The following is a 26,423-nucleotide window of genomic DNA, read 5'->3' on the forward strand; positions in this document are numbered from 1 at the left end:
CAGGACCACAATGTTATGTCGTCGGCGTACGCAAGGACGCGTACAGAAGGAATTTTCTCTAGGGCTCGGACAAGAGGTATAAAAGTTACATTAAATAATGTGGGGGCGAGGACGGAGCCCTGGGGTACACCGCGGTTGGAGGTAAAGTGACCAAAAGGCTTCCCATGGACACGTACACTGAAGGCTCTGTTTGTTAAAAATGAGTGAATTGAAAGGAGAAAGCGATGCGGGAGACCGAGATCTTGAAGGGTGCCAAGGACGCTTCTTCATGCTGCCAATTGCACTGCACATAGCTTGGTGGTACAGCTGATGTTGCCTGCCGCGCGTGTCACGATACGAGGCAAAAGCATCTGCATGTCTTAACCAGGTTACGGACGTTAACATTAGGTAACTATGTATGTGCTTTACGCGATAAATGAGCGCCATGGAATGTCGTAGTTGCCTTAGCTGTAATAGTTATCATGAGATGGTGTGACCTTCCCCGTCAGCATCGGCAGCGGACCTAGGCGTGGTAGCTGAAACATGCATGACATAAAACTGTCGTATATAACACCGATTAGCAGTACAATAAAAATATTAGTCGCTAAGGACTGGTCTCAAAGTCAACGTAATTGCCAACATATGCATACCATTAGGAAGGGCACCATCACATGGCAAGTTCTCATACATACGTATGTGCGGGAGCTGCCCTGTTATTGCCGGACAAGGAAACTGACCTGCTTGATAGTTTCACTGAAATGTGAAAACGAGCAGCAGTAATCTTTGGGCAGTTTACGGATGCTACTTGCTTTACTTTTTTTGGCTGAGGAAAAGTTCGAGGCCGCGATTTCTCTGCGTTCGCTTATCCTCAAAAATGTGCTGAGTGCACACGCGCGGCCTGATGAGGGCGATGTCGATTCGATTGAGTGCGCTAATCTTCCGTTGTTTCAAACAGGGATTCGCTGGAAGGCCACCAAATCAGTGCACATTGGAACCGCACTCGTCTTGGCGAGCACTCCGACTTCTGAGTAGTTGTTGCCTTACGACGGTGCAGCGGTTTTGGTCATTGGTGCAGCGGTAAATAGCGAAACCTTGTCCGGCGTAAAGCATTAAAGACAGAAAACCATCACGCACCGCACGATTCTTCAGAACTACAGTCCAGCAGGGACGGCCAACACTAAATTACCTGCTCCTCTCGATATCGGATGTCAAAATCTGGTTATGCGCCCTCTTCGAGTTTGTCACTGAAAAGGTCGGTATATTCCTGAAAAAAGAAGAGATGTTTCAGCGAATAATTCAATTTGGTTTCGACGCCAACTTCGCATTGATTTCACCACGAGGTTCAATTGCAATAGCACAGCATTGAAGATAAGAGCATTTCAAGCTCAAGAGTTTCATGCATTCACCCTCATTTCATGGTGCGCCTCTTTCGCCGATGCTAAGGGGAATACAAAAGTCAAGGAGAAGATAAAAATTCAATCATTCGAAAAGTCGGTGATAGCAGAGCGATGCGGTTCGAACAGAAGTGCACAGAAATGTGGAATTTATTTCAAGAAACAAAACCTTTATTGCCTCAGTTTCACTGACAAATGTCACCGACATCGACTCTTCAGCAGTAGAGGCAAGCAAGGGAAGGGTAAGAAAGCGTGTTCTTGGGCTAGTTGTTGCATAACAGCACGCAGAAAAACGAGGACGGGAAGAATGTGAGGGGATCCGTGTCGCTTTCTAGCCGTCCTCGTTTTTTCTGCGTTCTTTGCCACCTGAGAGCAAGGGAAGACTAGAGTACTGGTGGCGTAAAACGGTAAAAGCATACTGGAAAGATCGCACAGACCGTCACAGAAATAGAAACAAACAGCGTGCTACAAAGAACATACAAGTGCAAAGAGCCAGAATCGGATTTAAAAATTTACGATCTCTTTGCCCAGCTAGACCAAATGCGAATTAAGTGCGGAAGCACTGTGGCCTTGTTTTGCGTTCGTTATCTTTGGTCTTGCACTGTTTCGTGGCTACGCTTTGCTATTCACGATGTTGCCATGTGGTTAAAGTGGCATACCAAATGTGTTCTTTGTGAGATGTGCGTTGACAAGCATGGATGAAGTGCAGTAGGTACATGGCACAATGTATATTACCCTCCTTCCAGGCACGCATATCAATCATGGCTCTCGTTCTGCACAAAGCCCGGCCTCGTCGGCGCTGTTGTGAGCGGTAAAGCCGACGGTACCTTCCGCCTAGGTCACATAGTCATGTGACGTCATCACAATCTGCTAGGCATATATATATATATATATATATATATATATATATATATATATATATATATATATATTATTTCTTGGCAGCTGATGGATTATTATAAGATCAAGTGACCAGAAATTGAAAAACATAAGATTTAATTCACGACGTTTCGGCTGGAGGACCAGTCTTTTTTGAGGCTGGTCCTCCAGCCCAAACGTCGTGAATTAAATCTTATGTTTTTCAATTTCTGGTCACTTGATCTTATACACAGGGTGTCCCAGCTAAAAGTAACCAAGCTTGTAAAAAAGAGGATGATCCCTAGCCGAGTGAGACCAACTGAGGGTTGTTGCCAGTCGCGTGTCCTAGTCTGTAGTATTTTTTTTATTATGCAAACGTGATTAATTAGGAGAGACTAATTAGCTAACTTTTTAATTATTGCCTGCAGGAAGAAAGTGCCAATGCAGGAGTTGTAGATCCCATAGAAAAATAATCGTTTGCCGTGTTTGCAGCCAAGTACCACTGATACAACTTCTTTTATCTGACTTAAAAGAAAGCCCGCAAAATACAAAAAGAACCACGTGATAGGGAAGCAGTTACAGCGCTCCCAGACGACCGGCCAAGCAACAACATTCGCTTATCTTTGCAACGTTGTCCCGCACGGGGTTCGGCGTTTTGCGATGGTTGCAAGATATACGCCTCATGGCACTTTAGTAAGAGCGAAGTGCACCCGCTCCCGCCCGCAATTTTTGCTTTTTTAAATTTCAGGCGAGTTCAAAAATTCTGGATGGAGATGGTGAATGTGGTGTCGGATGAAAAACCTTCCAGGACGTCCGTTTGCGACCATTAGTCTGCTTCGGAGCTGCCCGCAACGAACAGCGAACATAAGCCTGAGAGACGAACATGCTCCATCCACTGGTACGAGCACCACCCTTACAAAGACTCCTTTAGGCTGTACATAGACTTTTGTCTATTGAAAGTCTATAGCATTTCTATTGACTAGTGTATATACAATGCGAATCCTACCTACAGTCTATAGAACGTCCATCGATGGTTCACGAATTGGATAAAACAGCGCAACCGAAGACGAGACAAGAGAAGGACAAACACCAGCGCTGACTAACAACCAAATGGTTTATTGCTAAGGTGAGGCAACATATAAAAGAAATGGCACGAGTAAAAACACGTTTTTACTCGTGCCATTTCATTTATGTGCTGCCTCACCTGTAGCAATTACCCATTTGGTTGTTAGTCAGCGCTGGTGTTTTGTCGTTCTCTTGTGTCTCGTCTTTGATTGCGCTGTTTTTCCAATTCGTAAAAAATGTACCAACAAGCCCGTATTTGCCCTCTTCTGGAATCCATCGATGGACGGGGATGCTCTTTATTTTAATAGAATTGTGTCTATAGAGGTGAATACAAGGGGGGGTACTGCGCACAAAAAGACAAGGACAAGAAGATAACACAACACAACACTGCGCTTGTTGTGTTATCTTCTTGTCCTTGTCTTTTTGTGCGCAGTACCCCCCCCCCCCCCCCCTTGTATTCACCATGATTGACCGACTAGACCAACAACGTACGCTCTTAAACTGTGTCTATAGACTATGAACAGAAAAAGAAAATATCTATAGGAAAGCAATAGAGCCTATAAGAAGTGTATAACGAACGAATTTTTTTCTGAAAACAATGTTATAGCATGTAAAACAGACTTGTATTTTTTTGCACTTTACATATTGTGCCTTCGAAGTCGCAGCTGGCGAGGGTACGCACTCAGCCCTCAAAGTGTGTTCCGTGACGCACTCCGACATGAGTGCCCACTTTGGCGAGTGCGCTTAGGTTACGCTGCTGAGCTGTGCTAGAGTGCAGTTTTAACAAGTCACACTCTTTGTAAGTGCACTTCATTTTGCGCGCTTGACAGGGGTATAAGTCCCAGTTGCTAGCACCACACTGCAGTCATGGCTGCAACACACTACGCCGAAACACAACAGTAAGGACGATCACAAAGCCTATGGGGCAGCTGACTTTTCCACTGCGCCTTTGAATTCGATTTCACCGCCGCCTTCTCGTTCCGCTGCCGCGTAAGTGGGCGGAGCTACAGCTGCTATTTCGGCAAATTGGCCAGAGGCAAATTGGCCAGCGCGTAAAGACGACACACAAATGGTGAAGGACGCAAAACAAGGCACTCAACGGACCTTAAGAAGACCTAAAATCAGACAAAAAAAGGCAGTGCCACATGCGTCAGCAGCGCGACCTCAACTCTGCATAGGAAGGGATTCTATTTTATTGACTGCTTCTGATTAAGCGTTACCACGAGTTTTGCGACCCACTTGGCATGCAAAAGGGGCATATTTAAAAATGAGGTTTTCCTGAATGAATCTTAGTTCAGCGCCTTGTTATTTGTCCTCCTTTCTCTGTATGTTATCTTTGCCGCAGGTCTTTGAAAATGAGTGGGCCGAGGCCTTGTCGCGGGTGGTGGTAGGTAGGCTGGTAGTGGGCGGCGTTTGTGAAGGGTAGAGTTGGGTCGATGGGCGGTGGATGGCGCATCTGAAAGGTGGGTAGGGAGGAGGGTGGATTGAGGCTGTCGTTTGGGCATCCCCCAAGCTAGACAGATGAGGTGGGGAGGTGTCTGGTGCGATGTGCCTATGAAAAAGGCTTCACACAGGTCACGCCGGAATCGTGGTCACATTGCACTATTACTGAAATTGCAGAAAATAAGTTCCCTTGAAAGGCCACGTTTTTTGTGTGTGTGCGCGCGCGTGTGCGTGCGTGTGTGTGTGTGTGCGCGCGCGCGCGTGTGTGTGCGTATTTGTGTATGTGCGTGCGTGCGCGTGTGGCTGTGTGCGTGTGTGTGTGCGTGTGTGCGCGTTTTTGCGTGTGTGTGCGTGTTTGTGTGTGTGTTCGCGTGTGTTCGTGTGTGTACAGTGGTGAGCAGCCTTGTGTAGAGCGCTCGGGCGGTGCACTTCCTTGCAAACAAATCCAGATTTTGTGGCAGCCTCTAGGGTCCAGCGGCAACGCTTGCACGGAAGTAGCGCCAGATAGCCTCGTAAACAGAGCAGGCACGAAACTTTGCCCTGTAATGAGGGGCTGCTCCCTAATTTCGGTTTTTGTTACCAAGTGCGCACTGCTCAAGCGCTCTAGACAAGGCTGCTCACCACTGTACGTGCGTGTGTGTATGTGCGTGAGTGTGTGTGTGTGTGTGTGTGTGTGTGTGCGCGTGCTTGTGTGTGTGTGTGTGTGTGTGTGTGTGTGTGTGTGTGTGTGTGTGTGTGTGTGTGTGTGTGTGTGTGTGTGTGTGTGTGTGTGTGCGTGCGTGCGTGCGTGTGCGCGTGTGTGTGTGTGTGTGTGTGTTAGAGCTACACCTCGAAGACCTATTATCCGAGAAATAGGTGAAAATACTTCAGGAAGTCAACAAGCCTATTTTTCAGGTAATACTTGTGCATTTAATGCGCTTGCCTAACGTTTTCGTTGTACTGAATCCTGAATTGAAATGGCAGCTGTTATTGATAGTCTTAGGGAGAAAATATGAACGAAAAAATACGGACTGAATGTTTAGTGCGGCTGCACCCTCGTTTTAATAATCAGTCTTCAAAAGCTTCAAAATTTCCCTCAAAGGCAGATATTGCTTCAACATCTTTTAAAAGCTTAAAGCTTAAAAACCTACTTGTTTTGCACATGGCGTTAGTGTATTCTGTAGAGCGTTCCTAACTTACTTTAAAAGGTGCCGAAGACAACGCTGACGACTACAGTATCTATTCTCAGAGTACTGCGTTCGCAAAGCCGTTCTAGAAACCCTAACATAATCTCAAATTTATCGCTCTTTATGGTACAGATTGGACTGAAACGTTGTGAACAGGTTTCTGAAAAGATGCAGACTCAGTTGTAAGAAAAATTCAGAGGCATTCTTTAACCCCCTTCTATTCGCTAAAGCCCGTCCAATTCGCGCCTGTTAACGTTTCAGTGCCGTAAGCAAGCAGTACCTATGGGGTCTCACCCATTTGCAAGGAACGCAATAGCGGCTGCGTTTTATTTAGATGAAAAAAAATTCATCTCTGGTCATAGCTGTGTATTACCACTAATTACGGTTTGGCTTAAAACCCTGGGCTCTAAGATACATCTTCAAGGCATCGTTTAATAGTTACTGTTTCGAAAGTCAACTAGTCTAAAATCCTTCAGTCCTGATTCATTAATTGGTCTGGTTCCTGTCCTAAAACGTACTTCATGTTGCGCTTTGTTATATTATACGCTTACATGTCAGTGTCTTGTATCTAATAAACCAATTTCGTTACAACAAGAAGTTAGCAGCTTTTTAGTTCCAGGGCTCATATTCGTTATGCAGTTCGTTATGCAGAGGGCACAGATGCAGAATTCAGATCGTAATTCTCGCCCGCATGCATTATTTGTCATTGTGCTTCAGTCCAGTGTGACTAGGGGAATCCTGCAGTGCCAACTGGAAGCCTCTTGCAGTTAACCTCTCTGCCTTTCTTTCTACTCTCTCTCTATCTCTACTCGAGTATCTGTGGACTTAATAAACACGATTGTCGTCTCTCCGTAATGACGTCTACTGAATGCCACAGTGTCGACGCTAGCACACCTAAGTACTCTGCTCTCAGCTCAGTCATCGCAGTAGTAAAAAAAAAAAACACCCTCTGGAATCTTGTTTTGGTGATTTTCAAAGCAAGGCCAAGCCTAAGCTCATAATTAGCACTGATCCTAAGCCCATGTGGCATTCACTGTCACAAAAATAGAGCACAAAGGTTCGATATACGCTACTTGCGTGCTGCCTGGCCACCGGCCTTGACTGAAACTGAACCCTCCTTTGCCATTAATGCCTGACAGCGTGCACATTCGAGCCGCAATCTGCAGTGCGAAATTTTTGTGGCATGTCATTCGTGAACGAAAAAACGTGCCGTCTTCCTGGCCGACAATGCCACAGTCCCGTGAGAGCGCTTACACCGAAAATCACGTGCTCTAGACCCGCTCGAATCACGTCACCACTCATTGCGCAGTTTTGACAGCAGCACCTAACCACTTGTACAGCTGGACAACATTCCTGCTATCTGGTAAGTGAGAGCGAAGTTACAGGCACAAAATATTGCGCCGACGTTATACCTGTAAGGAACTTCCGCATACAACTTCATGCTAAAGGAGCGTGAACGCTACTTAAAACACATCATAGATTTTTATTTTTACATAAACACTCTTCAAAAACAACAAGGTGAAAATTTGTATGAACAAAAGACAAGCGTTACAAAGGAAGACACAAGTACTTTGCTTCTCTTGGTCATGAGAAATGTCAAGCTCGAATAATAAATAGGTGCGCAGAAATTTCTTTTCGTGCTCACAATATCGGCTCTGGTCTCCCGTTGGGACACTGGCGAGAGTCACTAAATTTTCGCAAATTTAGAAGACTTGAGGTGTACTAGAGTGGTCGACAAACATGTGTCGTTGACCCTGCCGAGTATAAGTCGTCTGGTTGGCCCTCCTCCGCTTGTTACAGGCGCCGACGGAAAGGCGTCTCAACGCACCAACTCACAATCCCAGTCGCTCTTCGTTAACACCACTTTTCGTTGGTGACACCATTCGCGTTGCGGGCGAGGCGCGCTTTGGTCAGAATCACTGAGCTTTCCTCCACGGTCCATATATAACGAGGGGATGGTCCCGCCCTGTAGGCTGTACGGGAAACTGACATTTCCTGCAATGAGTTTTAGATCCCGGGTTTTCTACGTCCCGCAGTTTTTGTGGCGGCTTCTGCGCCGTGTCAGAATCGGAGGGGAACAACGGATGGCAGGAAACGGACACAGCCACCTCGTCCTCGGCAACCGCACGGATCCTCGAGTTGCATTCTCCTTGCGACGCCTCGTACAGTGAGCAAGAAACGCAGCGTCAGCGGACCTTTTGGCCAGCCGATCTGTGGACGCTGCCACTAGGGCTTCCGCGCTCCCCTGTCGGGGATTCCGAGGGAGTTCGCCCAGAACTGTCCGTGCTCCAAAAGGCGCCACCGCAGGGCACTCTTGTCAGCGCGGCCCCAGTGGGGCGAGAGGGCGCCGGTCTAGGCCGCCGCTGCTGCTGCCGCTGCTGCCGCAGGTTGAGGTGCCTGAGGCAGTGCTGGCGGCGGCGCCACAGCGACGGGCGCCACCGTCGGAGCCGCCGCCTGAGCCAGCACCTGCGCCAGCTGCGGAGCGAACGCCGGGGCCGTGGGCTGTACCAGGAAGGAAGATGTGGAGGTGGCGGTCAGCGTGGTCACGTACGAACTCGAGCTGGTCACAGTGCGGTAGCGCGTGCTGAACGCATTGTAGATGAGCGTGTAGATCTTGGAGCTGTAGCTGGTGGCCGTCGTGACGGTGGTGTACGTGGAGGTGACCGTGGAGTAGCGCGGCGCCGGCGGCTGCGTGAGCGGCTGCCCGATCAGCTGCTGCAGCTGCAGCGCCTGCGTGTTCAGGTAGGGCACCACCGTGGTCGCGTAGCTGGTGAGCGTGCGCTCTGTGGTCGACAGGGACTCGGACAGCGTGCGCGTGCGCGTCCGCCGGCCGTCGTAGAAGCTGACCAGCTTTGTGTGGAACACTGTGTCCGTGGTCGTGTACACGCTCGTGTGCGTCACGGTCGAGTAGAGCGTCGCCTGCTGGTTGAGCTGCTGCAGGCCCAGGTAGACGGCGGCCAGCGGGTTGTTGGAGAAAGCCGCGTTCAGCAGCGGGTTGGCCAGCTGCACGGGCTGGTCCCCGTCGGACGGCAGCGCCAGGTACGAGGCGTCCTGCGCCGCCACGGTCCGCGCCTGCTGCTGTGGCGTCGGCGCGGGGGGTGAGGCCGGGCCCTGCGCACAAGGCACGGCACTCCCGTCACATGGCGCTCTTCTCCCGTCACATGGGCCAGCCCGAACGAGGCCACACTCGGCAATGCTAGATAGTTAAGCTACTTGGCGAAACCTCACGTCTTCCCGAGCGTCTGCCTCGATCGCGCTGGCATTGGACTTCGAAACTATAAACACGTTCCTTTCTTCATGAAACACTTGGCTGCGCTTTCCCACAAATACTCTGATGATTTGAGCGTTCTATTTGTTTGTTGTCTTGTTGTTGCCAACTCGTGGTAGAAATAAATTAAGAATCTGGTCTTAATATTTTGCTAATATGATGCAATGGAACAATAAATTTTGTCCTTTGGATCAGCATACTGTAGTTTCGTGTGCCTTGATTTGTACACTTACGTTACTGATAAGAGAGGGTTTTAAGTCACTTTTACACTTCGAGGCCTCATACTGTACACAACTCCCCAGTCTTTACAGAGACCCGTAAGAACTCGATACTGGAAATGAAAGTGCATGACAGCTATTGCAGCGACTACTAGTTCCCTGCAGAAGACGTTCTGAAGCGTCAAGCTTTTTAAGCTAGAGAAAATCGCATGTCTAACACTTTAACCTCTCGTCATTCGCCCTCCAGTCATCAGGATCCTGCATTTTTTGTTTTCAGTGCGATGTTTACAAACACAATGCAGCATCTCAAAACTACAACAATAGCACACTTCGGTATGTTTCGATAGGACCATGGACGAATGGAAACCAAAATTTTAATGGGCCAGTTTAACCCCTGCATAACTCTTTTACCCATTACAGAGCTGTTTAGCACAGTGCACGGAAGCATGCCTTTCTTCAAAATTCATGCCGATTCTCCTTGAACACCGCGGTATTATTTCGAATCAAATAGTATCCTTTGTTTCATCATCGAAAACAACGGTCTTCTAATGTTTCCCTTTGAATCATGCATTCGAATTTTTGACTGAAACATGCCTTCTTGTATCTGCAATTTAAAAGATACAAATAATGGAACGGAACGCCTGTGGAAGCGTACGCGAATGAGTGCAGATCACATATTAGGTTGACACACACTGAAATACTCTTTCACGTGCGAAGCAGCGGTTTAATGTGTATTTGGAGTTTAACGTCCCGCAATTTTACGCGGGCCGCCAGAGACCCAGCAGGGGGTAGCTGCGGATTAACGTTGGCCAAATGGAATTCCTTAACGTGTGAATATGCATGTCTTACATTGAGATCTGAGATAAGGAAATATCTGAGGAGGTGCAGTGCGCAGTTGGCGCAAGACAGGGATATGTGGAGGTTCTATGGGAGAGGCCGCCTGCAGCAGACCTAGTTAGGCTGATGATGATGACGAGGATGCTGGTGGCCTGCAAATGGCCATGTTAGCATTTCCCTCTCTTTCAAAAGCCACGACAGGTATTCGAACACGCAATCATGTGCCCAGCTCCAGAGCGCGGCCTCCACCACGGCAGTTCTCGACATGGATAGCGCAGGGGGCGAATGATAGAAAGCAGAGAAGGCACTAATTACTCGGAACTGACGATGTATTTGTGGAAATAACATATATATATATATATATATATATATGTATATCAAAAGTGATTTCTTGGCAGCTGATTGGTCAATATCAGATAAAGTCACCAGAAATTCAAAAACATAACAGGCTTTGATTCATGACGTTTCGGCTGGGGGGCCAGCCTTTTTCGTGAATCAAATCCTGTTTTGTTTTCAATTTCTGGTGACTTTATCTGATATATATATATATATATATATATTAGAGAAGCCAACAGCCACAGAAACCAAGGGGCACTGGGGATTTTTTTAATTTAGTTATTTTGTGGTGTTGATCAATTTCTAATATTACTGAATATGTTATCGCTTCAAGCTGATTGATTAGAAAAGCAGAAGAAAAAACAACCACATGCCGCCGGTGGGATCCGAACCCACGACCTCCGAATTACGCGTCCGGTGCTCTACCGCTGAGCTACGGCGACGGCTGTCAAATCTGCTGCTTTCGGGGTATTTATGTTTACAAGTAACCTAACCTTGGGAGTGTTCACCAGCGCCACCCACGTTCTTAAGCGGCGGACGTAGCACGTCCTGAGTTACCGCTGATGTGACGTAGAACGTCATCGAACGGCGAGGGTGGAAGCTGTGTGAGAACCCTCTTATGCTTCCTATGGCATCAAGGCTGCCAGAACCGAGGGCCTCGCTAAGCAATTAAGCAAACAATGAAAGGGGAATGAGGGGCTCGTTATAAATATGAGAGAAGCCAACAGCCACAGAAACCAAGGGGCACAGGGGATCTTTTTAATTTAGTTATTTTGTGGTGTTGATCAATTTCTAATATTACTGAATATGTTATCGCTTCAAGCTGATTGATTAGAAAAGCAGAAGAAAAAACAACCACATGCCGCCGGTCGATATATATATATATATATATATATATATATATATATATATATATATATATATATATATATATATATATATATATATATACACCGGGTGTTCCACCTATGATATTCTGCAGTTTTTGGAAGAGGCTCTCTGAGTTACAAGAATGCATTTTGGGCATTACATTGTCAGCGGTGTAGCGCATCAGAGTACAGCTTAGTTGTACGTAGTGACTAGTACACTGGTGAACTGATATCGAATAGTTAACTTTTTAACTATTACTGCAACTACCTTTATTCAGAAGCTCGTAGCCCACCTCGTGTTCAATAGAATGAGGTCCTCATTCAAACCATATCAAATCTAAGTTTAAGAGAAGGTAGATCTACACCGTGGTCACTTGAAATTTGGAAAATTCCATTCATGCGCATAGCCATCAGCCATCAAATGCTCGAATATTCACTTCCAACCTTGTTAAATTATCTCCATAAACGCGATATACATGACGAAATTGTTTAATGATGCTTCTTTCTTTCAAGTGTATTATGCTAATCTTGATATGATGAAGATATCTTACTGTTGTGCAAAATAAGACTCACGTAGAATGTGACCGACTAATTTTTTCTTTTTAGTCAGGAAAACCTTGATTTACTTGCTATGTGTGTGTATGTTGTCTTAATTATGCTGCTATATATGTAAATGTGTAACTGCTGTACGCCTTGTAAATGGGCGCTCGAACCACGTCAAGTGATATGTTTTCACTTTTGTTCGAGTCCTTTTCCGCCTGGACAGAATAAAGTTCAATTCAATTCAAAAGTATTATCCACACCAGTTTTTAGCATTTTAAACTTGGCCGAACACATTTATGCTTCATCGCAACAAAACACATGCCCTTTCGAGAAGCTTTCAGGAAAAGCAACCCCTCCAGAGCGCATAACTAGTCAAAATAGCCAGAATTTGTTGGGCCACAGCGCCGAGGGCAAAAGCGATTTCGACAGCATAAAAATTGATATTACTTTCGGTGGGCTACACATCTTTTATAAATAAGAACAGTAACAGGAATAGTAAAAAGAGTTAGCTCCTCATGTTAGTTAATTATCCTACTAGGTAGCATGTCTTAGCTGCAACCAGACACACTGCACCGGCTGACAATGCTATGCCGAAAGAAGCGCTGTTCGCACTCAAAAAGTCTGTTTTCAAAAATTGCATTACATCTTAGCTAAAACACCCGCCATACGCATACTCAAGCGCTACTCGACCACACTATACATTGTTACGAAAGCAAGGAATGAGACGTGTGACTCACACGCATATGTCTTTTTTTTTACGAGTGGTTGTGCCCTATATATTCTGAGATTTTCCAGATGTGTCTCTAGTTGAAAGTCAACCTCTGTCATAATTGTTTTCCGTCGCTGTTCGTTCATTTTTGGTTTTCGACTCAAGAATGTATGACCGCTGGCTCAACCTTGCTGCCTCACAAACTCATATCGCTTGCGCAACTAAAATAAGACGCCGAAGACGACCATAAAGCGGGAATTGTGCATATGGTCTATCACAATTGTACTGAATCTGCTCAGACAATCCAGTCTGAAATTTACAATGCGTTCGACTTCAATAGAACAGCGTCGTAATCTTGGTGCAGTGAAAATTTAAACGTTCCCATTTTATGTTGTTCCATCTGTACGCCCAGCGGATTTCTCAACTCTTCCATATCCTGTTAAGACCAGCACAATTGCATTCAATCGCTTCTACACGCGACAGTGTCTAATGGGCTTACGTGCATTTTTAGAGCGAAGGCCTAATGAAAATCTTCCCTTTGGCCGTGTTTCGCAATCAATATCACCACATCAAGCGGCGTGTGATGTCTTGAAATTTTCAGCTGTCAAAGTTATTGCTTTTTGTTGCGGCCTCTAGCGCGCACTTGGAAACTTGTTGAGCCTTGATGGTTTTCCGTATAACGGCCTATCTGTAAGATAGGACCATTATCCTGCCTGTGAGGGCGTCACTCTTGTGCGACAGTCTGTGACAGTGCCGCACGGTTCTCCTGTCCGTCGTCACACACGCCCTCCCCCTTTCCCTTCCGCCAGTGTGCGGCAAGCAGCAGGGATCCTCTTCTATTCAACCTGCCCTCTTTTGCATCCCTCTTTGTTCCACGTACTGACGGGTTGAAAGTAATTATATCTCTCGTACGTGCGAGCAGACCATGCCTCGGACAATTCAGATTTGTGCTTGCTAAACGCAGTGCTTGCACAACTCCCTCAGGAATGCACATAATGCGCGAATGTTCTCTGATTCGCGTCAATGCGTCCTCTGGCCTGTGCAACTGTCCCGTTGCAGTGTCTCATTGGCTACGCATTGAAGCACTGCTGGCCCGCACGTGACAGCCAGACCGGAACGGGATAGCGGTAGCCACATATCAGTAGAGGCGAAACGCATAAATGACCATGTGATATGCGATCTAAGTGCTCGTTAGAGAAACGGTCGTAGTCGATAACAATACTGAGTGCTCAACTGCGCAGGCTCTCGATTCCTTCGCAGCGCGGTTTAGGTGTCCCCTGTGATTGAGAGACTTCGTGCTCCGTTCATTTCTTTGTAACTGGCCTGCTGTTCCCACACACAGGACAGACACTGTAAACACGAGACTTCCAGAGGAAGTGCCGAAAGGTGCATGCTCCAGACAGCTGGACTAAGTGCCCTAAAAGGTGGAAAAGGCGTGTGAAGATTTTCGCTCCATTCTAGGCCTTTCAGTGCTCCTGCCCGTACCCTCCTGAACGGGTTTGAAATCAATTTGAGAAAGCTTGCTACAGTTTCTGTTACATGGCTTACGATTTGTACTGACTCGCCTCGCCTTTCCCTACCTAATCTAATGCACCGGAAGGACGATTTAGCAGCGTCATATCGTATGGCTTGATGATAGTTGAATGCGCTGGATCAAGAGCCGTGCCTCAGTGCGCATATTTTGTGCTATAAGCAAATAATCTTCATAAAAAGTATAAAACGCCAGATGTGGAATGGCGACGTCCTAAGATGCCGCTTCCAAACTGCGTGGACTAAACGCACTTGGGTGAATGGTACTGACATTGTCACTGAGTCTGTAAGAACCCTTAGCAGAAACGCATCATAAAGCACGAGGAGACAAAAATCATGGTCCCAGGTGAGAAACAAAAAAAGTAGCAAGTAAGCAAGCGATGGCACTTTCACACTGCGTACATTCAGCAGAGTACAAAGAGCACGACAAAGCAAACAAAAAAACACAGCCAACACAGAAGAAAAAAAGGACACGTAAGCAAAGCGATGGTACTTTTTCACTGCATACATTCAGCAGAGTCTGGAAGTACTGCTCGGAATCCAGGTCGAGCGTGACATTTCGTTCGTCCAGCGCCAGCAGGTCACCGGGGGGCATGGTGCGGTACGCGGTGACGATTTTGCGGATGATGAAGCTCTCCGTGAGGGTGTGCGTGGTGGTGCCGAGGCCGTCAAAGTATGGCACCAGGGAGGTTCTCCACGAGTGCTCCGTGGTCGAGTACACCCTGCAGGGAGGCGGAACCAGAGGAAGCACAATAAGGCGTGCCTAAAACATATGACATCACAGTGGCCAAACAACCGACCACCTTTAAAATACGGTGCTTTAACAATGGTTCAAAGTATTTCTCTTCGAAATGTTTAAACGAGAAACGTGGCGACAAAAGAACATGCAGAAAAGACGCGAGCAACGCGGGCTCTACACCTGCCTTGTTAGTCTACCAAGCTAATGTTAAAATAGACAAAATCAAGGATGCTAGTATTAAAAATTAAAAGCAAAAACAGAACAAAGAGGACGAGGAAGAAAAAATGACGAAAGCTACTACTTCCGTTATCCAGCTTCCGCGCTGTTTTTCTCGTAGACAACTGGATGTGCGTGCCTTTCCAGTCTCCTCTTTCACATCAAAGCACGACTGCCAGTGATACTTAGTAGAGCAGAACGTTGGGCCAATTGGTGTAGCGACATATTAAAGAAAACTTTGCCCAGAATGACACAAGACGGAGGGAGAAACATGTACACGTGCGCTTGTGTGTGTGTACGTATTTCTCCCTCTATCTTGTGTTATTCTGCTCAGTTTTCTTGAAGACGACTGCCAAGCCGGGAAGTCGAAGCGAAGCGAGAAGCAACAGGAATTTTGGGAGAATTGAAGAGAAGCTTAGATAGGGAATAGTTGGGGACAACAGTCAATGCAGAATACCTTAGTAATCTGCGATTCACTGATGATATTGCCTTGCTAAGTCACTCAGGGGATGAATTGCAAAGCTTGGTGGCTTGCTTAGACCGGCAAAGCAGAACTGTTGGTCTAAAAATGATTACGCAGAAAACTAAAGCAATCTTCAACAGACTCGGAAGGAAGAAGCAGTTTACAATTGGTAGCGAGGTGCTGGAACAGGAAAGAGTTAGGTGTAGAGATATGGGGGAGGTCTTTCTCCAGCAGTGGGCGCTGCCAGGCTGATGACAATGATGGCCTGGCGCTTTACTGCTGAGCGCCAGTTGTCAGAGATCTGAGAAGGGGGAGCGAGCAGGCGGCGGAAATACTACTGCGCTGATAGTACAGAACAGCTCCAGAACCTCTGATCTTCCAAAGACGAGCAAACCGTATTTGAAAACAACTATTATACATAAGAGGGCGCCTCACACACCGTGATGTGGCTTTGAGACGCTAAGCCGTGGCCTTAATTCAAGTTCATAGCAAGGGAAGACGCGACAATGAACAAAGAAGACGGCTTTGGCTCTCCCTCTCTACTTACACCAAACGAACCACCCAAAAAAGGAATTGCACCAATCAGCACATTTATCAGCGCTTATGTAATTCATGTTCTCTGGTGCACACCGCTGCACCGGGCAGCGTTCGACCGACCACTGCGGAGGCGGCTGCTCACCTGGAGACGACCAGAGGCGGAGTCTGCTCCTCGCTGCTGTCGGAAGGCAGCCCGGTGAGCGCGACGGGCGGCCCTTCGGAGCCCTCGAGGATCCCGTTGGAGACCAGCTCCGAGGGCTCGAGAGTGCGCGGCACCGATGTGGTGATGGTGAGCGTGCGCACCACAGACTTGCCCTGCGCCGCGTGGAGCGTCACCAGGCTGGTCACTGTCGTGGCCTCGTAGCGCACGCGCGCGGGGTCGATGGACACCAGCGGGTCCACGTCGTCGCCAGCGGCGGAGGTCGCCTCCGCGGGCGGTGGCGGAGACGACGTCGACGAGGGCGTCGCGGCCGAAGGCTCCTCCTCCGCTGAGGGCGGCTCGGACGACGCGTCGGGGCGCGCCGTCAGGCGCACCTTGAACCTGTTGAGCCGCACCTGCGATGCCACGGAGCCAGAACCGATTACCGTTTAGATCACTCACTCGGTACACCAAGCTAAGAAGTTGGTGTACTAATCTTTATTAGGGCATGATTACTCAACTGAAGAATGCACCCTTTTGAGGAGCGATATGGCAACTGCGGTCGTACCGCAACCCATCCCCACCGCTTTATGCAACCACTTTCAGACCGACCTAAACTACGTCGCATGACTGCAGGTGGCAGCATATGTAGAGAACACCCACTGTGCGTTCTCTTGCAGCCCAGGCTCCAAGCGACCAGTGCGTCTTCAGCCCAGAGTGGGCAGTTTTCGGTTGCCATGTACCATGACGACTGCTGTTGCCGCAAGGTGGCCATGGTCTGAAAGCGCTGATGGAAATCAGGAACGAGCTGCCTTAGTCGTTTCGTCCTGCCTTACTTTGTAGCTGTCTGTCTCGCGTTAGACTTTGCATGCTCTGAAAATCTAGTAATACCAGGTTGCACAATACAACATTATTTTTCTCCAGATGACACAACGCACTAATCTGAACTGGCGGGCCCTCCTACGCCAGTGTGTTGATTTTTACTTGCAGCGCCCAGCATTTTCGGCGCAGATAGTGGACATAACGAGCATGAAATGTAGTTCTTCTATACGTTACAGCAAAACCTAAACTATCTTACAGAGTTTTTAAATCACGACTTCAACCAGCGCACTCGGTTGTTTGAATATTTGGTCTGGTGGGTTTGCAGCCGTTCGTCTGAAACGCAATAAGCCCGCCTTTCGTGCGACAGGATCTACATGCCCGTCAGAGAACGGCAGTTCGGAGTCGCTCGAAGAGAGCAACGTTCGCATGTGGCACCACTAGCTTTCGTTGTAGGGATACTCTAACATGTTTCGGTGTTATGGTTGGCGGTGAGGTAATATGAGCACATCATGATCAACATTTATTGCTTTCTACCACAGAAGACAGAGCCCAAAGGAGACCATATTGCTTGCATTGCATGATAAGCCTTAGGGAAAGAGCTCCTCATAAGGAGGCTTCATCATATTGCTACGAGCACAGACAATGAACTGGGTAGTGTCGCGGAACGGAGCTACACCCAATGGGGATGAAAGTATATGTTCCCACCGCATAACTAGTGGTTGAAACCTGCCACCACCGAAGGGGGTCTCCAGCGATTTGAGCACAGGTGGAGAGGGAAATAAAGAGGGACAGAGAGACAGCGGCTGGCGGCCTGTTTTACACATCGTGTAATGCGAAGATGAGAAATCATCTGTAAAGATCGTTATTTGTTCAATTTACATAGTACACCTGAAGGAAACAATCCCCCATGCTCTGCCAGTGTGCTCGTTGTTGTGTATCCTTGGAGCTCAGCGGCCTGCCAGTCGGGATTGACTGGATGTGTGAAGGCACTGGTTCCCCTTTCTCTTTCACCGTTTGTGTAGTGCTACCAATTTTGTATTTTTCTCGGTCTAGGGTTTTAGAAAACAAGGTAATGATTTTGACTGACAATCACAGCGAACGTTTCAAAATGATAGAGAACATATGTCCCCACCTCTCCCGACAAGAATAAAAAAATGGTTGGTTGCTTCGGAATCATGCAGTCACTACATTCTATCACAGGGGTCTCAGATCCCTTGTCAATATTGGCGGCGGGTCGACACCACCTGAGACGGCTTTGACTTTAAGCACTGCGCGTAATTTGCGTACTGTCATCGCCGTTCTTCATAGGTACCACATAATAGTAATAGCGTTAAAGAAAGATCGACATAACTGCAGCTGCGGCAATACGAGAAGAGGTGACAGCATCGCAGAGGGTCGAGCTAGAGGGATCTCAATTCAATGTTTATTTTTCAGAAAGTGCCTGGAGGGTCTTCTTGGCTAAAAGCCGCTCATGAAGCTTGACTACGGCCAAGAAAACCGTTACATAGCATTATCAGTAACATCATAATATATTTAAAACCGACATGTTACCTGTAATTTGCAACAATAATTAAAGATTTTGTACAAGATCCACAACACCGAAATTATAGCAGGTAAACAACATGAGTGAAACAACATGTCAGAAAACACATTTCAAGAACGTGGCAACAGCATTGTACAATCAATTAGTAGAAATAAAGTACAAGAAGAGGAAAAAAGAAAAAGAAAACATAATAAAGTGTAACAAAACAAAAGTATTACCGGAACGTGGCAATTACAAGAAAACAGACCTCAAACCTCCTCTATTCAATCCTAGAGTGTGTGTATTTTTGTTTAGTATAAATGGCAGGTTATGTGGCATGGCTTGATATTTATAAAATGTTCGGAACCTTGGAAAAGAACCCGTCCCTTTCCCACCAGCTAGCACCTTCGCTTTGCTGCTCACCGTGTGCGTGTTCCTGGCGGGCACGTATCGTAGCCGCGTGCCGGCAGTGGTCAGCAGAGGCGTGTGCCGCTGCTGTGCGTGGCGACCCCTGGTGACCACGATGGTGTTCTCCTCGAGGTCCGACTGCGGAGGCTCGCGGCTCACGGCGGCCGCCCGGAAGCGGCTCGTCTTCGAGCCCGGCAGGGACTGCGTCCGCCGCGGGAACAGCTGGCGGCTGCTGCTGCTGCTGCTGCTCGCCTCCAGACTGCGGAACGACGACTGCAGCGCCGTCGACGGCGACGACGACGTGGTGTCGCCCAGCTTTCTCGGCCGGAGCCGCCCTTGTTTGGAGACCTGCGGAGGCAAGGCGCCGCCGACCCGGAGGCACGTTGGACCAACGCCGGCATGCTTTGTTCGGAAACACGCGTCTCTGAATGGACTCTCTTCGTGCGCTTCATTCTAGCCTGGATTATATCGCACAAAACGCTGACATACAATGATATCTAAAAATTGGTAGATTGGTAAATTGGTCTTTGAGGAAAGGAAATGGCGCAGTCTCTGTCTCACATATATAGGCGGACACCTGAACCGCGCCGCAAGGGAAGGGAGGAAGGTAGGAGTGAAAGAAGAAAGACAGAAAGAGGTGCCGTATTGGAGGTCTCCTGAATAATTTCGACCACCTGGAGATCTTTAACGTGCACTGACATGATATCTACCGCTGCTCGCAGTTTCCAGAGTCGTTACTAGGCGGTTAGGAACTGTGTGGCTGTAGAAAGCATGCATTACCGGGAAGCATTGCATCCATTGGTTGGCTGTATATACTGCCTGTGTATGTATCGCATTCCAAGGCCTTTATCTTTTATCCCCTGAACCGTATCGCGGCGCTGATATCGCCTTTGCCGACCCACTACGAGACTAACAAGGGTGACGGAGCTGTGGTATACATGTGTTCACTGCAAGGCAGACTGGAAAAAAAGACGCGAACGGAGAGACAGGTCATAATCAAAGCAAGTAAAAAGCAGTATGCGACCTTTTTGCCTCGGCTGCGTGTACTGGCATCGGCTGCGTGTACTGAGTGCTAGAGAATGCCAAGAAAGTCTGAGCGCGAAGGGGCTGTTAAGTTAACGAATCCGAATTATGGTTTGGGCCCGTCGGTCACTCATAACGCAGTGAGGCAACGCGAGTAGCCGTAGACAAACCGAAAAATAACGGGCAGGACTGACATTGGAACAGTAAATAATTTTTCTCTGCGAGCTCCAGAGGCCCAAAGCGTAACGACGGAGGAAGAAGAAGCAAAATGCCATCTGCAGAGACAGTAGGAGGATGACATTTGATGCCGCCATCATTACCTATTTAGTTCCTTTTCCTGTTCATGGTTTGTTCCTCATGTCACGTGGTTCATATGTGGTGTATAAATTCTGCGCGCAATAAAACAGCTTGTAGTTCCAGCGCCCGTCCTGTCCGTTGTTTCCTAGCCTTCTCGCACTGGCTCTCTCCCAGGCGTTGAGGCTTTATCGGGCAAGGATTTCCGCTTTGGCCTACTTGATTGAAAACTCTGCTGCGCTACTGTCTATAACCTTCAAGATGTAAGCTTTGAACGTCTTGTCACCGCGTGGCATTGACACAAAGTTGACGAGATCGCTCAATTGCTCGCAGCTCCAGGAAGTGCCTTTCGCTTCGTGCTTTTGAAGATGAAGTTGAAGTTGATTTTATTTTTCAATATGCGAACCGGCATGGCTTTTTTAGAACCCACGAAATCTGGTTCCTGTAAGTGAGACGTCCGCTCAGAGAATAGGGAGTCCTTTGGGCACCGATATCAGTGCGAACAGTAGTCGTTTTGCCCATGAAGGATAGTGCTGATTCGGGCTGATTGGTACATGACTATGAGGGCAGACAACAGGGAGTGCAGACAATTACGGCGCTGAATCTTTATACGTAAGACATGAAATCAGAAAGACGCCATCTTAAGAGTCATATAGAAATTCGTATTTTTGCATGAGAACGCACCATACTCATCAAAGTCGCGAATTCTCTTCATTTGGCGCAAGCTTTCCTCTTGGCGCAGCACTGAATTAGGAACCGAACATTTACATTTACTGGTTCATGCACGTACATTTTGCGTAAAGGAGGATAACGGAAAAAGATAACAGTATTAATTTCACGAATATCAGACCAAAAGAAAATTCTCTCCATGCTGTGCTGCCCAGAAACGCGTGTCACCTAGTGAGCATGCGTGCTAAGCGATGGCGACTTGTGTTCGTGGTGTTGTAGGTGTAGACGAGCCAATGGCGCAGCTCAGCTGCACGGCCCAAGTCCTTGTGAGAAGCAACGATCTCGAACGCCAAAAAAATAGGATGCTTTCGTGACAGCAGAGAGTACTCTAATAAGAATTAAAATTCACAAATCTGCGGTATGGAGGTTACATCTCTAAAAACATAGCGTTCATTTCGTTCCTGTCGGTCTCCAAAACGTGCTTGTAACCGATAAGCCTACCGCAAGGCGTCCACGGGAATATTGCTACAATCTAGCGGTCTCTCCAGTGGAAAGCCTAGCGCACTGAATATTATATTGCCTATATACATGAGTGAAGTAACTGGTGAGAGTTCCGCCGGACATTAAAAGAAGCCGTTTCGCTGCACACATTTAAAGAATTTTTCAATCTTTCCACCTCTAGCCATCAGTGATCAAGTGGTTTAATAGGTGTGTACGACAGTGACGCCACCGTTTCTCACTTTTTGCGTATTTTACACCGATGTAATTTGTAATTACGCTCTGCTGAGGCAGTATTTCGATATATGATATCACCGCAGTGACATGTGCCTAAGGCTTTCTTTACTTCCTCCGTTACTGGCGGGATGTCCCATTACTGTGCTCAACTGCCTCTCTCAGTAACATTCTGATTGCAATCGCTACTGTGTAGATTTGTGTAAAACTCTCTGGCTACTTTAACTACCTTATCCATATTGCTAATGACATTGCCCTCTTTGTCTCTTATCGCATCCATCTGGTTTTCCCCTATGCCTAGTTTTCTCTTCACTGCAAAATGTAAAATCAGGAGAAAATTTTCGGGAGGAACAGTCAGTAGATGCCAGTCAGACATGCGCATGTCCCACTCACTTTGCTTTCAGAACCCCATGTATCTTTCTTCCAATGCGAAAGGTTTGCTCACTTCAGATCACGTACGCGACTACGCCAGCAAGCCACTTGTATTCATTTTTTTTGTCGCAACGATGCAAAGCCTCCATCAAGTAAATAATCATTCCAAAGGCACATACCTTTTCAGAAGGTGACATCCGCATTTCCCTCAATACGAAGATCTTCGAGTTCTTCATACCTTTGCCCCCGGGTCTTCTTTATTGTGGTGAGAATATCATATGAAGTTGGCTCAAAGTAAAAAAAATGTGCAGAGGCATCGTGAAATCTATATATTAACCTTCTTATCGATTCAACCGCAAAAGGCTGTGCTTCATTGTGCGCACCGGAAAAGCCTTGTTTCAGAAGAATTAGTGACTTCACTTTCAGGTATAGGCGCCAAAACTACTACAGGGCGAAGAGGCTTCGCGAGAAACGATAGCGTTACAAAAGGACTGCTTGCGGTCTGCGCTGTAAGGGACAGACATGATATGACAGTAAACATAAAACTTCGCCAGCAGACGAGACTCGGAGGAGCCGTCCTGTTTACTTCTGCGCTCTGCCTCGGCTATATTGCCGCAGTTTTACGCTTCAGGCAACTCGGGCTGCTTTCGCTGCGGAGACACTAAAGCATGGAAGTAGTAAGAAAGCTTCCGTTTAGAAGTTGCCAAAGGAACAGAGAAAAAGTAAAATCTGGCAATTGCTCAGAAACTAACGCGCCTGCTCTTCGGAGTTCCGATCCAACAAACGCTTCAGACCTCTACAACTTATGCGTTTCCTCGTTTTTAGGTGATTGTGCACGCATTAATTCCTGCTCTGCAATCATCCTCGTGGGGAGAGAAAATCTACTCATTTGTCTTTTGGTGCCGCCGAGGAAGTTTGCCTGTGCGGTCCCTCGTCGCATATTCTCCCGTTCGGCTTGTTTTCTTCGCCGCATTGCTTCTATAGCCACTAATAAGAGCCAAAGCCTAGCTAGTCACTGCAAGTGGAAGATTTTTTTATTAAGTAATTTTATTTCCAACCCTTCGTTGGCCAATTTCCGTAAGGGCGCTTTAGGAATGAAAGTAATATAAATAAAAGTAGTGTTCTCATTTTACACAATGTGTTCTGCACACAGCGCATCAACGTGATACCATAATAAGGTAGCTGCAATATCAAACTCAGATCGCTAGAACTGAAATCGGATGAACATATCGTGAAGTACTTAATAAATGTATCTTTGAAAAATACCGCCTCTTTCCTTGTTCAGTGAGCTGTGACGCGTGCACTCCGAGTACCACTGTTTTTAGACGTGTCGGCCGTGCTGCGTGTTTTGATGCGGCAGGTCCTTGCCGGAAACCCAGCCCTGGTGTCACTCTTTACCTCTTGCACTCTGTTGCTGAACATGAGGCGACCAGCCTTCCAGTTCGGCGTGTCCCACAGCAGCGCGAAGCATAGCAGGTTTTGTTTCAAGCGGAAGTCTTTCTTCTGCAAAACAACTACTTGCTCTCTGTTGAACGATATGGCGAAATCCTTGTTTTCGTCGCTGTCATCATGCCACGTACCAAAAAGCCCGAACAAGCATTTTTCACTACTGTTAGCTCGGTGGATGGAATGTTATTCACTTACTCGATAAGAGCAGTGAGCCCGGAAGCCTGAAGACATACCCGTAGTTGTTAAGCGCAGCCAATTTCAGCGATAATAGGGACAGGGCCCTCCAACAAATCAGTGTTAATTCCTCTCAAGCAGGGCTTGATTGTCGACTGCATCAAGGAAGCGATGAGGATATGGACTGTCCTTTTCCTGCATGTGTAAGCCTTCCTTCCACAATCCCATTTGGTTATTCGGTGTTTGGTCCAACTATTTTCGTTCGACAATGGCATTAGGGAACGAGAAAAGGCAATTTCCTTTTAACCGATAATGGTTGCACCTGTTGACAGTGACTCATAGTTGTGTCGCGAGGTCTCACACATTTACCTTCGTTACCGCCATTTGACGAAGATAGCATTGCCTCACATAAACTTACGCCGGAAATGTTTTTGTCTTGTTTTGTTTTCCAGATGAGCTGTGAAGAGAGGGAACTTATCTTTGATGCGAGGAAAGGCCGGCCTGAGGGGCGTTCCCCTCTCCGTAGGCCTTTGCAACAGCGGGGAGAGCGTACTGCACTATAGCTTCGCTCGCAATGCGCGCGGGTTGGGGAGGCTGTTCCTCACCTGGGCGCTTTCGGAGCGGATGACGTGCTGCTGCCGGGGGCTGGGCGACGGCTCCAGCTTGGGCAGCCGCGCGGCGGGAGTGGCCTCCGGTGCCCGGAACGCAGCCGTGGGCGTGGGCACCGTGCTGGCCGCCGGCGGCGCGGCGGCCGATACGAGCCGCGAGGTGCTCTGCAGGATCTGCGCGTACTTGCCGTCGATGTAGGTGCCGATCACCTTCGTCTCGTGGATCGTAGTCACGCCCCTGCGCAAGGAAGCGTTCATCAGGCGCACGCATTTCAGGGGAAAGGAAACAGGGATCGAGACACGGTCACCATCAGCACGGGGCTACGCCGACTGTGCAGGTATGCTGCCGGAATGTTATGGCACAGTGATATAGGCATGGCCCATCGGCACAATTAGAAAGTATGGCAAAGCCCATACTGATCAAATTGCGCTAAATGGCACAGAAAGACGAAAACACAGGCGGACGGAGAGCGTACTTTCAACTAGTTCATCCGTCTGTGTTTTCGTCTTTCTGTGCCTTTTAGAGCGATTTGATCAGTATGAAGCACCAACTAGCCCCCGCTCTTGCATTGTTGGCAAAGCCCAGCACGGAGCATAGGAAGGCATCTAAAGCAAACACAAACTGAAGTGCTGCTCTTTAATTTCAAGTATATCTTAACTTTAGTATCCGAACTTCGGACTCCTTGGCACAGGCTTTCAATAACAAAGTTCCAAAGCATGGGAGGTAACCATGAATAGTATACTTCTTGAAGCCTCAGCACTGGTGCGAAATGGGAGCCCGCGGTCATATGAACGCAATCGAAATTCAAAGTTTCTATAGGAGGAGCGAAAATAAATGGAAACTGGCTTTTCTGCGTTGTTCGTCTCTATAACACACTGCATCTAGCAAATTGTCTATTAGAAACTGTGCTGTCAGTAACAACGCAGTCTTAAGAATGAAACGTACCTGATGCTTACTGGTTGCCGTTATGCAGCGGCCAACGCTCTTACGTTTGTTCTTTCTGTGAGCAAACAGGTCAGAATAGCGCTGGATGTTCTTCCACAGCGTCCAGATTTGAATGCCGTCACTGTTACGAATCTGGACGGAGAAGCTCTCCGCAGCATTGGCTACCAAGGGTCACATTGCAAACAACGTCTTCAATATGCACAGGAGTTCTTGCCGACTGCGTCTGTTTCCCGGTACACAGGGCAGCACATCCAATCGTCCAGTTCCCGAACGGATAGCGCTCATCTCTCGTTTGTCCTCGTTCTCGCACTCCTTCCGCAAGACGTTCAAGAAAGCGTCCCACGAAACAAGAAGTGCAGTCTCTGTGTGGCCTGCAACCGCGTCTCTACGCGGTAGGCCTATACCTGTAATGCGAGAGGGCGATGCATCCCTTCCTTTATGTCTGGCACAGTACACTAAATCTCAACCTGGTTCAGAATGCAAGCCCAAGTCGCCACCCTTATGCCGCCGGTCGTAAAGTATTCAGAACTCTTCGTAAGCAGGAAATGCGACTGTTCTTCACGTGATGAGGAAAGTATGGATCACCCTTCTCTCTCAGCCTCTCTTTTTTCCCTATTGACTGCCACGCACTGCACGACCCCAGTGTTGTCCGGCTGCATATATGGTGAGCGTGAAATTTACAATGCACTTGTAAGTGGAGAACAAGCGAGGAAGCTTCTTTCCTTTCCTGGTCGGTCCGTCCTGATCACTGCGAGCGACGAAAGAAACCCCCTACAGGCCGCCGATGGGTGTACGGAGCCGCGAAGGGAGTTAGCGCCGATCAACACACGGGGGCTACGCTATGTACGCCTTTCCTCTTGCGCATCGTGCCGGGCTTGTTTAAAAGCAGCGGTGATTTCTTTAAGGTCCGGCCCGTGTTCAGATTTTCCTGTTAAGCTTTTCGACGGTTCATCGGAGCGCTATTCTTGAGCTTTGCCTTTAGCATTTGATTTTCGCTTCATTACTGTTCAGTTCTGGGTTAAGTTTTAAGTGTGCACGCATCCGCGCGATTGTCGTCGTAAAAGGTTTGATTGCCCATAGTTTCATTTTTCAGCG

The 26,423-nt window shown here is 47.7% G+C and overlaps 1 protein-coding gene across 2 annotated transcripts in view; it reads right to left on the minus strand.

The window, feature by feature from the left end:
• Positions 1 to 7,368: 7,368 nt before the first annotated feature.
• Positions 7,369 to 26,423, minus strand: part of LOC149367722 (uncharacterized) — a 230,497-nt gene continuing 211,442 nt past the window's right edge. Inside the window, exons 4-8 of one of the 2 annotated variants that reach the window (XM_089557216.1) lie at positions 24,380 to 24,620; positions 19,077 to 19,409; positions 16,313 to 16,725; positions 14,724 to 14,937; positions 7,369 to 9,016 (exon numbers count right to left, since the gene is read on the minus strand). In XM_089557216.1, the coding sequence (XP_089413342.1) occupies positions 8,258 to 9,016; positions 14,724 to 14,937; positions 16,313 to 16,725; positions 19,077 to 19,409; positions 24,380 to 24,620 (1,960 nt within the window). In that variant the 3' untranslated portion in view covers positions 7,369 to 8,257. Of the gene's footprint in view, positions 9,017 to 14,708; positions 14,938 to 16,312; positions 16,726 to 19,076; positions 19,410 to 24,379; positions 24,621 to 26,423 lie in introns of both variants that reach the window. The other variant, XM_089557209.1, reaches the window with a different exon arrangement.

The sequence above is a fragment of the Amblyomma mixtum genome, chromosome 1, assembly GCF_055824585.1.
Source record: "Amblyomma mixtum isolate Tamu chromosome 1, ASM5582458v1, whole genome shotgun sequence".
Lineage (NCBI taxonomy): Eukaryota > Metazoa > Arthropoda > Arachnida > Ixodida > Ixodidae > Amblyomma > Amblyomma mixtum.